At 45.4% G+C, this 16,422-nt stretch overlaps 1 protein-coding gene across 5 annotated transcripts in view; it reads left to right on the forward strand.

The window, feature by feature from the left end:
- CCAR1 (cell division cycle and apoptosis regulator 1) overlaps window positions 1-16,422 on the forward strand; it is a 244,415-nt gene that overhangs the window by 211,208 nt on the left and 16,785 nt on the right. For all 5 annotated transcript variants that reach the window (XM_029609164.1, XM_029609162.1, XM_029609165.1 and 2 more), the window contains exon 21: window positions 9,083-9,223. In XM_029609164.1, coding sequence (XP_029465024.1) covers window positions 9,083-9,223 — 141 coding nt within the window. The remainder of the gene's footprint in view (window positions 1-9,082; window positions 9,224-16,422) is intronic.

The following is a 16,422-nucleotide window of genomic DNA, read 5'->3' on the forward strand; positions in this document are numbered from 1 at the left end:
AAGACATTGATAAGACAGGCTAAGAGAGAATTTGCAAAGAAGTTGGCTTTAGAAGCAAAAACTCACAGTAAAAACTTTTTAAAATATATCCGAAGCAGAAAGCCTGTGAGGGAGTCAGTTGGACCGTTAGATGATCGAGGGGTTAAAGGGGCACTTAGAGAAGATAAGGCCATCGCGGAAAGATTAAATGATTTCTTTGCTTCGGTGTTTACTGAAGAGGATGTTGGGGAGGTACCCGTAATGGAGAAGGTTTTCATGGGTAATGATTCAGATGGACTGAATCAAATCACGGTGAACCTAGAAGATGTGGTAGGCCTGATTGACAAACTGAAGAGTAGTAAATCACCTGGAGCGGATGGTATACACCCCAGAGTTCTGAAGGAACTAAAAAATGAAATTTCAGACCTATTAGTAAAAATTTGTAACATATCATTAAAATCATCCATTGTACCTGAAGACTGGAGGATAGCAAATGTATCCCCAATATTTAAAAAGGGCTCCAGGGGCGATCCGGGAAACTACAGCCTGACTTCAGTGCCAGGAAAAATAGTGGAAAGTGTTCTAAACATCAAAATCACAGAACATATAGAAAGACATGGTTTAATGGAACAAAGTCAGCATGGCTTTACCCAGGGCAAGTCTCGCCTCACAAATCTGCTTCACTTTTTTGAAGGCGTTAATAAACATGTGGATAAAAGTGAACCGGTAGTTATAGTATACTTGGATTTTCAGAAGGCGTTTGACAAAGTTCCTCATGAGAGACTTCTAGGAAAAGTAAAAAGTCATGGGATAGGTGGCGATGTCCTTTCGTGGATTGCAAACTGGCATCTGCAGTAAGTTCCAACGCCTTCTGCCACGCTCTTACCGGAAATTACATTACAGCACCTCGTATGTACAACCTAAGCAAAGCCTTCTAATCAGTTACGCTATGACCTTCCAGGACAGAATCACCGCCAGCAACCGGTCAGACAACCCCATTCTCACCTACTGAGGACAGAGCACCCCTCCAGCCGAACCAACAAACGTACAAACACTTTCAACTATCTTCCAAACCTCTCTCCAATCAGACACCTTCTTTCATCCATTCATCTCAGACTAAACATCCTCCAGAATTCCACCCACCATGCACACGTACAATATCCCAATCATCCACAACCATAGGAGAATACCTTCAACTAACACCACTAACGTCATACAAAAAAGAATTATCCCTATCATGACTTCTCCATTGAACCAACTTCTAGGCCTCACGCTACTCTCAGTAACCCTCTTCAATGCACAATCATTAACTAAGAAGACACATATTCTCAATGATTACCTTTTGGATTCCAACCCAGACATCTGTGCCATCACAGAAACCTGGTTAAAAAACTCGGACATAGCCTTAACCAACCAACTACCCATCCAGACATATGACATTTTCACCTTCCATAGACACAAAAAAAGAGGAGGTGGACTTCTTCTAGCCTCCAAGAAAGAACTCAGACTGACCGCACATGCAATCAAGACAGAGTCCAAATTGGAACTGGGTCTAGTCAAGTCAAAACATCTACAAATACTCTTAGTCTACGCTCCCCCGGGAGTGCTAGAAACGGACCCTTCACCCCTCATAGAATCCATCGTGAAACATATTAACTCAGACCTTCCAACAATGATCATGGGGGATTTAAACCTCCACACAAACGCAACTCCTCTTTCTGCGAACTGCGAAGCCCTCCTCACCACCCTCGGCGCTATGGGATTTACTCAGACCATCAACAGCCCCACACATAAAGCTGGACACACTCTGGATCAAATATTCCTCAACTCCAATTTCACTTGCACAGTACAACCCACCTGTACCCCAATCCCTTGGTCAGATCATTTCCTGATAGAATCTTCCTTCTCCACACACAAACAGACTCACACTTCCCCACACCTTTCTACCATTCAATTCAGGAAAGCATGTCCATCTGATACACTCAGCGATCAGCTCTCCAAAGAACTCACTAACTTAGACCTAGCTAACCTCGACTCAGCCCTATCCTCCTGGCAAAAGATCACAGAAGCTGTCGCAAACAAATGGTGCCCTATAGTCTCCAAATCAATCAACCCAACAAAAAAGGGAAATCAACCCTGGTTCAGCGCTGAACTTAAACAAATGAAACAGACCTTACGCCATAAAGAAAATAGATGGCGCAAAACCCCTAACACCTCTACCCTTTCTACATACAAGGGATTCTTACATCACTACAGGACCGCCATTCTACAGAAAAAAAAGGAATACTATGCAAACAAAATACACCATTTCCAATATGATGCCCAGGCCCTATTCGCCTACGTAACACAAATCACCAAATCTATCCCCCCCCCCCCCCCACCTATTCCAGATGAACAAGCTCTTTCCAAGGCTAATGAACTCGCTACATTCTTTCAACAGAAAATCTTAAATACCCTCGCCCTCCTTCCTCCAAATACTACACCTCTCAAGTCAGGCGAGAATCCCCAGTCTCTTACTAGACCCAAATTTGACAGTTTCGAATCAATCTCCACTAAAGAAATTGAATCCCTTCTAAAAAGGCAGAAACCATCAAGCCATCCAGCTGATAACATCCCATCAAGACTCCTGCTTCTCATCCCAAATGCGATCTCAGGACCTCTGACTGGTATCATAAACAGCCTTCTAACGCAAGGAAGCTACCCAGACAGTCTTAAAACCGCCTCACTCAAGCCCCTCCTCAAGAAACACAATTTAGACCCTAATGTACTAGCTAATTTCAGACCCATCTCTAACCTCCCATTCGTTGCCAAACTAACGGAGAAACTGGTAAACACCCAGCTTTCTGAATATCTCGAGGACCACAAGATCCTATACCCCTCGCAATATGGGTTCCGTAAATCTCGCAACACGGAAACCCTTCTCATTTCACTGACTGTGACCATATTATCATGGGCTTAGACAAAGGACACTCCTTTTTGTTAGTCCTGTTAGACATCTCGGCGGCATTTGACACCGTCAATCATACCATCCTGCTGGATCGCCTAGTAGATATCGGCATCTCCGGATCTGCCTACAACTGGTTCAAGTCCTTCCTCAGCAATAGGACTTTCAAAGTCAAAATCAACAATAAAGAGTCTCCCCTAACAAAATCAACTCTTGGCGTACCTCAGGGTTCCTCCTTATCTCCAACCCTCTTTAACATATACCTCCTCCCCCTCTGCCAACTGTTAACAGACCTCAACCTAATTCATTATCTGTACGCAGACGACGTGCAGATTCTAATCCCGATAACAGAATCATTCTCAAAAGCGCTCTCCCATTGGAATAACTGCCTTCTTTCCATCACTAATCTACTCAACAGCTTAAACCTGGTTCTCAACGCCTCTAAGACAGAGCTGCTCCACATCTTCTCAAATGAAATCAATATCTCCCCACCATCACCACACAGCTCTCACATTACCTGTAAGCAGGTTAGAGATCTTGGGGTAATACTAGACAATCGACTAAACCTTAAGAAAATGGTCAACACAACCTCCAAAGACTGTTTCTTCAGATTACAGGTTCTAAAACGACTTAAACCACTCTTATTCTTCCACGACTTCAGAACAGTCCTCCAAGCGCTTCTGTTCGCCAAAATAGACTACTGCAGTGCCCTTTTCCTAGGCCTCCCCAAATCCACCACCAAACCACTGCAGATGATACAAAATGCGGCTGCGAGATTGCTGACCAGTACCAGCCGCAGCGAACACATCTCACCCATCCTCAGGAACCTACACTGGTTACCAGTTAATTTCAGAATTCTATACAAATCAATCACAGTAATTCATAAAACCATCCATCATCATCTTCAACTCGACCTGGAAATCCCATTCAAACTCCACACCTCTAACAGACCAACTAGAGATATCCTCAAAGGCACCCTGAAATTTCCCCCTACTAAAGCTTCATGCCTCTCGATGACCAAAGACAGAGCTTTTTCGAAAACTGGCCCATCTATCTGGAATAGCATCCCATCAAATCTCAGAGTGGAGCCTTGCCTTTTAACTTTTAGAAAAAGACTTAAAACCTGGCTCTTTCACCAAGCCTTCGCAGACCCACCAGACAATCACTAGTTGTCCTTCACGCTTACCCGTTCTGGCATTTACCCACGAATGGACTCTGACTCTTCCAGGTTAAAGCACCATTAAGCTTTAACCCGTACGTTCTATGGTATCACTTTATATTTATTTCCTGCCTTATCTTCTTTCCAGCTTGTTGCAAGCTTCCAAGTTCTCTTACCCTGTTGATTGTAACTTTTTGACTCATTCCTACCTATTGTTTATCCTTCGTTTACTTGAATTGTTACCCCAGTTTTACTCTTGTTATTTGTAAACCGATCCGATATGGTTATTTACTATGAAGGTCGGTATAAAAAACTGTTAAATAAATAAATAAAAGACAGGAAACAGAGAGTAGGATTAAATGGACAATTTTCTCAGTGGAAGGGAGTGGACAGTGGAGTGCCTCAGGGATCTGTATTGGGACCCTTACTTTTCAATATATTTATAAATGATCTGGAAAGAAATACGACGCGTGAGATAATCAAATTTGCAGATGACACAAAATTGTTCAGAGTAGTTAAATCACAAGCAGATTGTGACAAATTGCAGGAAGACCTTGTGAGACTGGAAAATTGGGCATCCAAATGGCAGATGAAATTTAATGTGGATAAGTGTAAGGTGATGCATATAGGGAAAAATAACCCATGCTATAATTACACAATGTTGGGTTCCATATTAGATGCTACAACCCAAGAAAGAGATCTAGGCGTCATAGTAGATACCACATTGAAATCATCAGTTCAGTGTGCTGCGGCAGTCAAAAAAGCAAACAGAATGTTGGGAATTATTAGAAAGGGAATGGTGAATAAAACAGAAAATGTCATAATGCCTCTGTATCGCTCCATGGTGAGACTGCACTTTGAATACTGTGTACAATTCTGGTCGCGGCATCTCAAAAAAGATATAATTGCGATGGAGAAGGTACAGAGAAGGGCTACCAAAATGATAAGGGGAATGGAACAGCTCCCCTATGAGGAAAGACTAAAGAGGTTAGGACTTTTCAGCTTGGAGAAGAGACGGCTGAGGGGGGATATGATAGAGATGTTTAAAATCATGAGAGGTCTAGAACGGGTAGATGTGAATCTGTTATTTACTCTTTCGGATAGTAGAAAGACTAGGGGGCACTCCATGAAGTTAGCATGGGGCACATTTAAAACTAATCGGAGAAAGTTCTTTTTTACTCAACGCACAATTAAACTCTGGAATTTGTTGCCAGAGGATGTGGTTAGTGCAGTTAGTATAGCTGTATTTAAAAAAGGATTGGATAAGTTCTTGGAGAAGTCCATTACCTGCTATTAAGTTCACTTAGAGAATAGCCACTGCCATTAGCAATGGTAATATGGAATAGACTTAGCTTTTGGGTACTTGCCAGGTTCTTATGGCCTGGATTGGCCACTGTTGGAAACAGGATGCTGGGCTTGATGGACCCTTGGTCTGACCCAGTATGGCATTTTCTTATGTTCTTATGTTCTTACCTATGAAAAAGCAAGACTGCAAATATAGAACAAAGTACACTTACTGTTCGAAAAACAAAGAAAGCCAAACTGCTCTAGATTCATACACAGAATCTACACCCTAGTTAGCAGAATCCCTCACCACTGTCAAACATGCAAAATGCAGACTGACTCTTATCTAATACAGAATAAGAGACCATAAATTATAAACAAGCATATGGAGAAAAACTGAAACTCCAAGAAGGTGGAGGGAAAGGTGTGGTATGAGGGCAGGGGCAGGATACAGCATGCCTGCAGCATTTCTGGCTTGGATTGTTGGTGGCAGTGATAGCCAGGGTTGAGGGAAAAGCTGCTACAGGGAGTGGTGATGAGGAATTTTAAGTACCAGCTCCTTACTCTGCACTCTCCTCAAGCGGCAAACACATGTGGCTGTTATAGAAAGCAGAGGCTTGCTATGTCAAATTTTTTATGACATACCTTCCATCCCTTGGTGACACACTAGTGTGTCCTATCACACTATGCTGAACACGTTGCCACTTGACAGGGCCTTCTTTAGAATTGGATGGTGATATGGACCCACTCTTATTATATGTAACATCTCACCGCATGCAGAATTTCAGCCATATAGTAAAACTTACTCTGAATGGAAACAACCATTTGTATTTGATATGTTCCCTTCAAAAATCTTGCAAGAGTTCCTTAAATTCTCTTCTCTTTCTTATTGTCAACAGAGATATATCCTGAAATATTTCCAGCTTGTGTTCTTTCTATTGTATCTTATTTATAAAATGTATTAATTGCTTTCCAGTTTTTACAATAAAGGCTAATTTAAAAGAAAACATTAAAACATAACATAAAATAAAACAACCCCTTAAAACAAAGTTTCTGTCATGCCCTATAACCTTCTTTAATCCTACATCCAGATTTTTACACTACTGATTTTCAAACATGATATTTCTAAGAGTTTCCAAAACATTGAACCACTCCCAAATTTAGTTCGAAAGCTCCGTTGTCATCAGCCAAGTTTTTTCTTTATGCCGAAATCGCATCAAATCAGTTTCTTCTCTGATAAATAGAGGAAGATCATTCCATAATTTAGGTGCGGTCATTGAGAGAGAACAATTTTGTAATTTAACTTAATTATATATCTCTACCATCTTTCTGGCCTGGTTTAACACCTTTTCTTTCGAAAATTTGTGAAAACAGATGGCTATGTCTCTGGGTATATTAACCCTTGGCTTAGCCAGTGCTCTATGTGCTCTTTTGAATTCAGTTTAGGCATCTCCTCCACCTCTTCATCTCGACCCAGAATCGTCATACAGATGCTCATGGCCACCTGTGAACAATATTGAAACACCACTCACTCAGGAAAACTCTAATTTGAATGTTCCACCTCATTGATCTGTTTTTCAATTCTTCAATATGGTCTTGCAAATCTTTGTCTGCTTTCAGCTCTGTTATGGTCTGCTTTCAATTCTGTTACTGCCAACTGCTGTCTCTGGAAAGCTGGATCATTCTCTTCCAGTCATCCTTCCATCTCTTCTACTCGTGTTCCCAGATCCATTAAGTCTTTTTTTTTTTTAAGTTCAGCTACTGTAACCAGAATCTCCAATTTGATTGACCCCATATCTTGTCGCAGTTCAGAGAACCAACTCTGGAAAGTGGCCCATGCCAATATTTCTGGACATCACAATTGAGCATGCATTTTTCCTTGCTACTGTTGCCCTCATCGCTAATCTCCACCTACACAGGGCCTTCTTCCATAAGCATGATGCTAGAGGCATACAAGAAATGTTTTAAGTCAAATACGTTTTTTGCGTGCCGTCATCCCGTGCTCTTTCTGCACCATTCATGACTATGGGCACTGATCCTGGTGGACATATGGCAAAGATAAATGGAGATTATTTATGAAGATGCAGGGCGTTTCCTATTCAGGCAGCCATCTAAGTGCTTGACTTCACTTCCTCTTCTCTCCCCAAAATTTTTATTTTTCTTTGGCATTTTACAACAGATCTTCTGTGTTTACAGAGGCCTGGTAAAAAGGGGGCCCACAGCCTCCACGAGTCAGGATTCTGCCCTGGTCATTTCAACTGCTGGATATGAGGTGGCAATAAAAGCCTAATTATCCACAATAATGGATAATTGGTGAGAGTACCCCCATTCTTTTCTGTCCAGACGGATAACGTGGATGAGGTCAATCTTTAGAGGAAGGATAGGCGGCCTCAGAGAGTAAGAATGACTGTCTCCTGTGTATTTGTCTGAATAATTCTCTCATATCTCAGGTGGTCTTGCCCTTTAAGTTAGATTTTCAGGTTGTGGAGGTTCCCTGTTCTGCAAGGAATCCATAGGTCATCTAAAGTCTTTCTTTATTGAGAAGTGCAGGGATGCTCATAATGGAGTGGGAATCCCCTGAGAATAGTTCAGAGGTGTTGAGGCTCCACCAAGCTATACTCTTTTGCAATACAATGCCTTTTTTACAATGATGAGGGGCAAGCACTGGCTTGGTGGATGCCTGCAAAAAAACTGTTCGAGTAATAGGGGGCACAGCCCTCAAAGATCACAAGGATGGAAAAATTTAGGTTATGTTGAAACATGCCTTTTCATCCACATCTTTACCGGTACGGATCACTATCTGTGATGTCTGCGTAGCCCAGGTGCTTGCGCTGGGTACAGCAGCTCCCTGAAGGGCAGGAGGCTGCTTCCCTGGAAGACACGTTATATGACTTTTATTGGAATCTCTTCTCGTTCTGTAGCCTTATCGATTGCAGCATGAAGACTATTGTGCCTGCGGCACTGAGAGTCAGATGCTTCCTCCAAAGCCCATCTAAGCAAGCTTATTTTTAAGTGGGAAATTGTTTCTTTGGCGAGGATTTAAACAAGCTTATAAAAGGACCTAGAGAAAGCAAAATTTCAGGGGATTGGTCAACTTCCCAATCATTCCGTTTCAGAAGAAGAAATTGGTCCTAACTCTTGAAATGCGGTAAAACTGGTAAATGTGGAATCTAAGCTGTTCACCCTGTACCATGGTCCCTCCTCCCAGAAAGGTACAGGCCACCATTACTCCTTGAGATAGAAATCAATGCTGGTTAGTGTAAGGTATCCTAGTTCTGCTGATACGTCACCTATTGTACTATCCTGCTGATAGTTTATTCAGCAATATCTTTAACATTATCACTTGTTAACACAGTACTGTTAGGGGTTACCTTTAGGGATTTTTGTAGTAACCTTTGAAAGTAAGAAAACTTCTTCATAATTGTCTTACATTTTTCTGAATTAAAGTTAACCTGTTTTAATTATGTCTACAGCATTGTAAAGGTTAACCAGAGCTTTGCAAGTGACCTTGTGCCCTAGATTAATCTTTAGCTGCTCAGCTTTGGGTAAGCAACAATTGGCAGATTGTCTTTTTCAATAGAGGAAGAGCAATCCCAAACAGAGGAAAAACCACAATATTTATAAATCACAGACTGTGTATAGCTGCAGTGGTACCAAATTGTTAAAGCATGTTATAATGTGGCATTCAGTGGTCTGTCTGTTAATATTTTTTATAGGAAAAGAAACAGATGGTTACTATGAACAAAGATCTTCTGATGGCTTTTGTTTATTTTGACCAAAGTCACTGTGGCTACCTGCTTGAGAAAGATTTGGAGGAAATTCTGTACACGCTTGGACTCCACCTTTCCCGTGCTCAGGTTACCTGTGTTTTATAAACCTTACTTATTTGAAATTAATATTTAGACAGGCTGTCTTATTTAAGTCAACAAGTCTAAGAGCAGTGTGTGTTTAAAATGGGATTGGTATAGTCTTTCCTGTTGTTAGATCATAACAATATGAGCAGTGGCTAGACATGAGGAAGCTGGAAATGCAAAGGTAAAAAACAAATGGAATTTCAATTAAAAAAAAAATAAAATCAATTGTATGAATAGAGCAGTTCCCTGTACGTGCCCGGATCAGTCCAGACTCCTGGGTTTTGCCTCCCCTCCAGCAGATGGAGACAGGGAAGTTTTAACGGACTCCGTCCTATACCCCTGAGGTGCCACCTAGAGTCTGTCAGTATTTTTCTGTCTCCAGCAGATGGTGGAGGTGCAAAACCTTTAGTCTGGGATTAGTGTTAGGTTTTTACTTTTGCTGGTATTCGTTCCTTAGGGAATCTTAAAAAATAAAAAAAAAAAGACGGGGATTTAGTAAAAAGAAAAAAAAAAAAGAGAAGATATCTCTTTAAGCCTCCCAGAGGGTTGTTAGGTCCTGGTGGGACCATTCCCCCTAATATAGAGGCTCTGGAGCAGAGAGTTGGGCTGAGGGTGATACCGGGGAGCTTAGTTCACTCACCCTCTGAAGATCTGCACACAGGACAAAACAACGCTGAGGTGATTTATTTAATTTCTGAGCCAGCCTAGCGGTCTCTTTCGGCCCTCCTTCCTTCCAATGCCGTTTTCGCCGTCCTTTTCAGTTCCTACGAGCTCCCGGGGGTTTGTCATGGTCGCGCTGGTTCTTTTTTCGGGCCCCGATCCTAATTTAGCTCGGGGATCATACCGCATGATGCGGCCTGCGGGCCGAGGTTTGTCCTGGGTGCTTGTCGGGAGGGGAAGGCTCTTCGGGGAAGCCGATTCCAGCGAAATCACATCGCAGCAGCTCTAGAGCACACAAGGACCCTGGGAGGGCAGACCTGCTGCGGCAGCCTCGGAACCCTTTTCTTCTCAGTGCAGGTACTGAAGCCTTACTGCGAATGTTCAGGGAGCAGGAGAAGGCTGCCCTGGGGGAGGGGAGCTCTCCGCCACCTCTTTCGCTGCATCCTGCTGTCTCCTGGGGGTGACTTGCAGGCAGCGCAGATCTCTTCTTCAGTGGAGGAACGTGGGAAGGACTCGGGTCTTCTTCCTCGTTCTCCGATTTTGTTTGTTGCTGCATAAAGCACGAAAAGCAGCAAAGAGCCAGGGTACTAAGGTACTCTGTGAGGTCCCGTTGTCGCTGGGGGCTGGGACAGAAGCTTCATCACTCCAGAAGCGTACCAAGTCACACAGTGGCATAGAAGCCCCCAAGGCCAAATGCCCTCTCCGGTCCTTTTCCTGTCAGGTGGACAGTTCAGATACGGACGGGGTGGATGAATGTGAGTCTCCTCCGCAAGCCCCTGATGAGGGACTGGATGCGGATCAGGATCACCAGCTCCAACTGGCCAAGCCAGTAGATGCACCTTAGAAGGTTTCTGACTCTTTAAAAAAAAAGAAAAAAAAGAAAATTTACTTGAGATTGTGAAAACAGCAGCAGAAGGCGCAGCAAGTTCCTTTGAGCCTCCCGGGGGGTTGATAGGTCTGATGGGACCATCCCCCCTGGTATCAGAGGCAAAAGAGCAGGGGGTTGAAGACCCGGGGACTGCTACAGCCGGCGGGTGATACCGGGGAGCCCGGCTCACTCACCCGCGGCAGGCAACTCAGCATAGCTTTCGGAGTACTGGGGGGGGCGAAAGTAAAAGTGAGTTTTTTTTTCTGGTCGGCCGGTCCAGCGTTCTCTTCAGCTCCTCTCTGCCTACCTTACCGCTGCGTTTCGGCTCGTGCAAAGGCCCCTGCTGCCCGGTCTATTTTTGGCGCGCTTACCTCAGCTGATCAGAGCTAAATTTAGCCTGAGGCTATGCCTCGAGGTGCGGCCTGCTCCGCATGTGGCAGCACGTGAACCTGCCTCTCTAGAGCCGGCATCTGTGCAGATTGTGTTTTGGGAGGTGAAGGGACCTCGGGAAGGTCTGTTGAGGGGAATCCCCGTGGCAGCAGCAGTTCTTCGCGGCGCCTGGAGCCTGGGAGGCTTACAGCTCAGCCGCAGCCGCCTGATCCGTTCCTGCTTAGTGAAGGGACGGAGGCCATTTTGAAAACATTCAGGTATGCAGAAAGAGCAACGATGGAGGCACGGATTTCCCCGCCATCTCTCTCCCCACGATCGTGGCCCTCTGGGGGGGGGGGGGGCAGGTCACAGGAGCATCGGGCTGATACTTCGGATGGTAATCTTGATGGGGCCTCCAATGGGACTTCTTCGTCGTTCTCCTTGGACTTGGTGAATTTTTTTCAGAAGATGTTCAAGGCACGGAGAGCGTCCAAACGCAAGAGGGGCAAGGTCTCTGAGGTTCCCTCCTCCCGTAAGCGTCCCAAGTCCCCTCCAGTGGGGGGGGGGGGGGGCATATTAAGTGTAAGTGCCCTCTCAGATCCATGGCAGGTCCGGATGATTCGTCTTCATCGGATCTATCTGATGGAGGAGACCCTTCCCCTCAAGACCTTCAGGGAGTAGACACAGGCCAGGATGGTCAGCCCCTAGTGCCCAAGCAGGGAGGCGCTTCTGCGGTGGACGGTGATGATCCCAAAGTAGTATGCTTGTTCCGGAGAGATGAATTGGGTCCGCTTATCCCGAATATTCTGGAAGAGCTCGGAATTGAAGTCCCGCAGGAGGATTCACATATGGGGGCAGTGGATCCCGTGATGTTAGGTCTAAGAGGTCCGGCTCCCTCTTTTCCCTTTCATATGTCGGTCACTGATCTCTTGTTCCGGGAATGGGACACTCCGGATATAAGTTTGAAAGTCAGCCGCGCTATGGATAAGTTGTACCCGCTACCGGAGGATGCGCTGGAGCTGCGAAGGGTACCCAAGGTGGATGCGGCAGTCTCTGCAGTCACTACAAAGACCACCATCCCAGTCACGGGAGTGACGGCCCTAAAAGATTTGCAGGACTGAAAGTTGGAGGTACAGCTTAAAAAAATATTTGAGACCTCCACCCTGGGAGTCGGGCGGCCATGTGCAGCATTTTTGCTGTGCGTGCGAGCCTGCGTTGGGTGCAGCACTTACAATCTGTGGCATCCCTTTCGGAAATGGACGCGGCGCAGGCTGGTCATTTGGAGGCGGCGGTGGCTTACAGTGCGGACGCACTGTTTGATCTCCCTCGCACGTCGGGAAGAACAATGGTCTCCACTGTTTCGGCCCGCAGACTCCTTTGGCTCAGAAATTGGTCGGCGGATGTCTCCTTGAAAGCTCAGCTGAGTTCCTTGCCTTTCAAGGGAAAGCCGCTCTTCGGCCAACAGTTGGAGGACATGATTAAGTCTCTGGGAGAGAATAAGGTCCACAAGCTGCCAGAGGACAGGCCCAGGAGCAGAGGCTCTTTTCCTCAGAGGTCCAGAATCTGGTGGAATCGTTGTTTTCAGGCCTCATGGTCTTCTGGATCCTCCTCTTGTCAGGCTCCCAACCGTGACAGATTCGGCACGGTCCAGTCTTCTTTGGTGGCTGTGTCCAGATTACGACGGGGGTATGGATTTTGGAAATTCCCTCCTGGATAGTGGTAATCACCGATGCCAGCTTCTCCGGGTGGGGAGCGGTCTGTCGAGGAACAGCAGTGCAAGGTCAGTGGATGAAGTCGGAGTCTTCTTGGTCGATCAATCGGTTGGAGACCAGAGCGGTTTGGTTGGCGCTACAGGCCCTCCTTCCCTTAGTAGAGGGGAGATCAGTGCAGATTCTCTCCGACAATGCGACGACGGTGGCTTACATCAATCGTCAGGGTGGAACTCGGAGTCATCCGGTGGCGACGGAGGTACAACATTTAATCAGCTGGGCGGAACAGCACCTGTACAGGATAGCAGCCTCTCACATTGCCGGAGTGGACAATGTGCAGGCCAATGTGGTTCGTTTTCTGTGTGGCGTTAAACATCTTCATCCTCTGATTCGGAATCCCTGTCCTTCGTGGAAATTCAACCTGGATCTCTATGCCCTTTTGTAATGCGTCTTTCGAGCCACTGACGCGGGCGACCTTGAAAGATCTGACGTTGAAGGTCGTTTTCCTCATGGCTATCGTATTGGCGCGGCGTGTTTCAGAGCTACAGGCCTTATCTTGTCAGGAGCCCTTCTTAAGGATTTCTAATGAAGAAGTTTCTTTACGAACAGTTCCCTCCTTTCTTCTGAAAGTAGTGTCCTCTTTTCATTTGAATCAGACGGTGGCGCTCCCATCCTTGGCGGGCCTAGATCTTTCTACTTCCGAGTCTAGGGAGTTAAGACAGTTGGACGTCAGACGCATGCTGATATGTTATTTGGAGGTCACGAACGGTTTCCGTCTTTCAGACCATCTGTTTGTCCTATGGAGTGGTCCCAGGAAGGGTCAGAAAGCTTCAAGGACCACCATTGCACACTGGCTGAAGGAAGCTATTGCTTTGGCTTACCTAGTTCAGGGCTGTCCGATTCCGGTCGGTCTCCAGGCTCATTCTACTAGATCACAGGCTACTTCGTGGGCAGAATGTCAGCAGGTGTCGCCGCAGGAAATTTGTCGAGAAGCTGCGTAGAAATCTCTGCACACATTTGCTAGGCATTACTGTCTAAATGTCTGGGCCCCAGAGCCCGGTTCCTTCGGGGCCAGTGTTCTCCGAGCGAGATTCTCTCAGTCCCACCCTGGTTAGGGAAGCTTTGGTACATCCCAGGAGTCTGGACTGATCCGGGTACGTACAGGGAAAGGAAAATGGGTCCTTACCTGCTAATTTTCATTCCTATAGTACCACGGATCAGTCCAGAGTCCCACCCATGGGGAAATGGAGAGTCTGCTCAGCCGGTTGATGTTCATATTTTGCAGATTTATTCAATGCATTTTGATATTGTGTGCCCACCTTCAAAGAGTAGGAGAATGGGCATGTTTTCGTTCATGTTACCAGTTTTTCATTCCCTCTGCTCTACAATGGGGGGAAATTTTGGTTGTACTAGTTTACTTTTCTCTGCTTGGGTGCAGTGTAATACTGACAAGTTAGGGGTATAGGATGGGAGTCCATTAAAACTTCTCTGTCTCCATCTGCTGAAGGGGAGGCAAAACCCAGGAGTCTGGACTGATCTGTGGTACTACAGGAACAAAAATTAGCAGGTAAGGACCAATTTTCCTGTGCTAAACCACTTAAATCAGAAGATTGTAATGTAGAAGTAAAATTAAATAAATAATATCATAAAGATAGGTAACAGATTAGTTTTATATCTACATTATAATAATCTTGATTTAAGTGGTGACTTATTCTGACATATTCATTTGTGCAGTTTTTTAATTTTCATTTAAGTTATTTGATTCATTTTTTACCTTTTCCTTTCCTCTCTTCTCACTTTTGGCCATCACTTTTCTGTTTTTACTCTCATGTGGTTGGCTCCCCTCTTTTGTTTGTCTGTTAGACCATATCATGCCAGATCGATAGCACATTACATAAAATATTTACAAATTTTGACCTTGACAATTACAAATTTAGGTGTTTATTTTCTTGTTAATTAGGGGATCTTTGATACAAAAATTTGATGTATGTTGATATTTTTGTGGCACAGTTTCATTGTCTGGTTGAATCAAATACATGCATCAGTCCAGGCAAGGGGGTTTTATTTATTTTTATTTATTTATTTAAAAACTTTTCTATACCGTCGCTAAGTTATATACCATCGCAACGGTTTACAAATAGGCACATAGACTAAGGTAAGTAAATGTAGGATATCTTACATTCTAACAGGTGCCAATAAAGTTCGGTTACAATTTCATAAATAAAATCATTATTTGAGTAATGTTGGTCAAGTCCAGGTATATTATACATCCCTACCAGCAGATAGAGGCAGAGAACAAAAGCTTTGAGGCACTGCCACATATCTGAGAGTGCTGCCTGCAATCCCTCAGTATTTCTCTGTCTCCAGCAGATGGTAGAGGTGCAAACCTGCAGTTTGACAAAAAAAAAAAAAAAGATAGAAAACGTTTAGTGAAATGAGAAAATTTGGATTTGGAGGCTCCATGAGGTGTTAGGCTTCTTCGTGGACCATCCCTCAAGTAGAGCTGAGGGATTGGGAACTTCTGGCTGGTTTAGCCCGCTGCTGACGGAGGTCCTGATAGCCAGGGGACTGGCTCCCCCCCCCTCCCCCCCCCCCCCCGACATCTGAAATCTCCGCCTGCGTTCTCTCGGTCCCTGAAGGGAAATACCCCCTTATTGTTGCAGTTGTTTCTCTTTGTATTAAGTTTTGTTTAAAAAAAAAAGACAAAGGTTTGTTTCACAAAGCAGGAACTTCAGTCAGGGCTCGGCAGTTGGGGCATCTTTGACTGCGGGAGCAGTTGGCGCCGGGGTTGTAACCTTCACTCCGGAGGATCCGGGGGGGGGGGGGGGGCTGAAGGAATTTTCTTGCATGCGGCTGCCTAGCTTTCCCAAGTGCCGATTGAGCAGTCATGGCAGCGCTGTGCGCAGGAAGTTAGCCATGTGTGTGGCCTGTCTTTTTATCCACGCACAGAGTTCGGCAGTGCGTCTCCTTCCCAGCAGCCTGAGTAATGACACCCAAGCTGCTCATGGCAGCCTGCAGGGCGTGCGGTGTATGGTCTTCGCACCTCAATGCACAGTCCCTATGCTTGGGCTGTGCTTCTGGTGTAGAGGGAACTTCAGCAGGTGCAGCTATAGGGAAAAAAGGCGCTTCGGTCATCAGGGCCAGCAGCTGTGGGCTTGGAGGAATCTGAGCACAGATGGTCCAATGAGGGGTCATGGGTGGAGGGGGCTGGTGGACCCCATGGTGTCTAGAGAGTCTCCTCCTCCTCTTTCACCGGTGGGGCAGAGCCCCGTGGAGTTTCAGGAGGGGGAGGGGAGTCGGTCAAGAGCCTGCTTGATCAGGGGACTGAAGATCCAGAAGATTTTTTTCCTGAGTTTGTGCTTCTACATAAGGCCTTCCTAGCAAGGAAGGGAGTGGGGGGAAAACGTTCCCAGAAGAGGCAGCCACGTCACGCTTCCAAAAGGCCTAAAGAAGTGCCTTCTGGTGGTTCTGGAAATCTGCTGCACCGTCTCGGTCTGGGCTGCCCAGGTTCAAAGGCCGATCCAGGCAAGTCGAGAGATTCGGATGATTTCCAGGAGGATTCTCCAGATATATAGGGAGCAGACCTGGATGTGGAT

Source organism: Rhinatrema bivittatum, chromosome 7 (assembly GCF_901001135.1).
Source record: "Rhinatrema bivittatum chromosome 7, aRhiBiv1.1, whole genome shotgun sequence".
Taxonomy (NCBI): Eukaryota; Metazoa; Chordata; class Amphibia; order Gymnophiona; family Rhinatrematidae; genus Rhinatrema; species Rhinatrema bivittatum.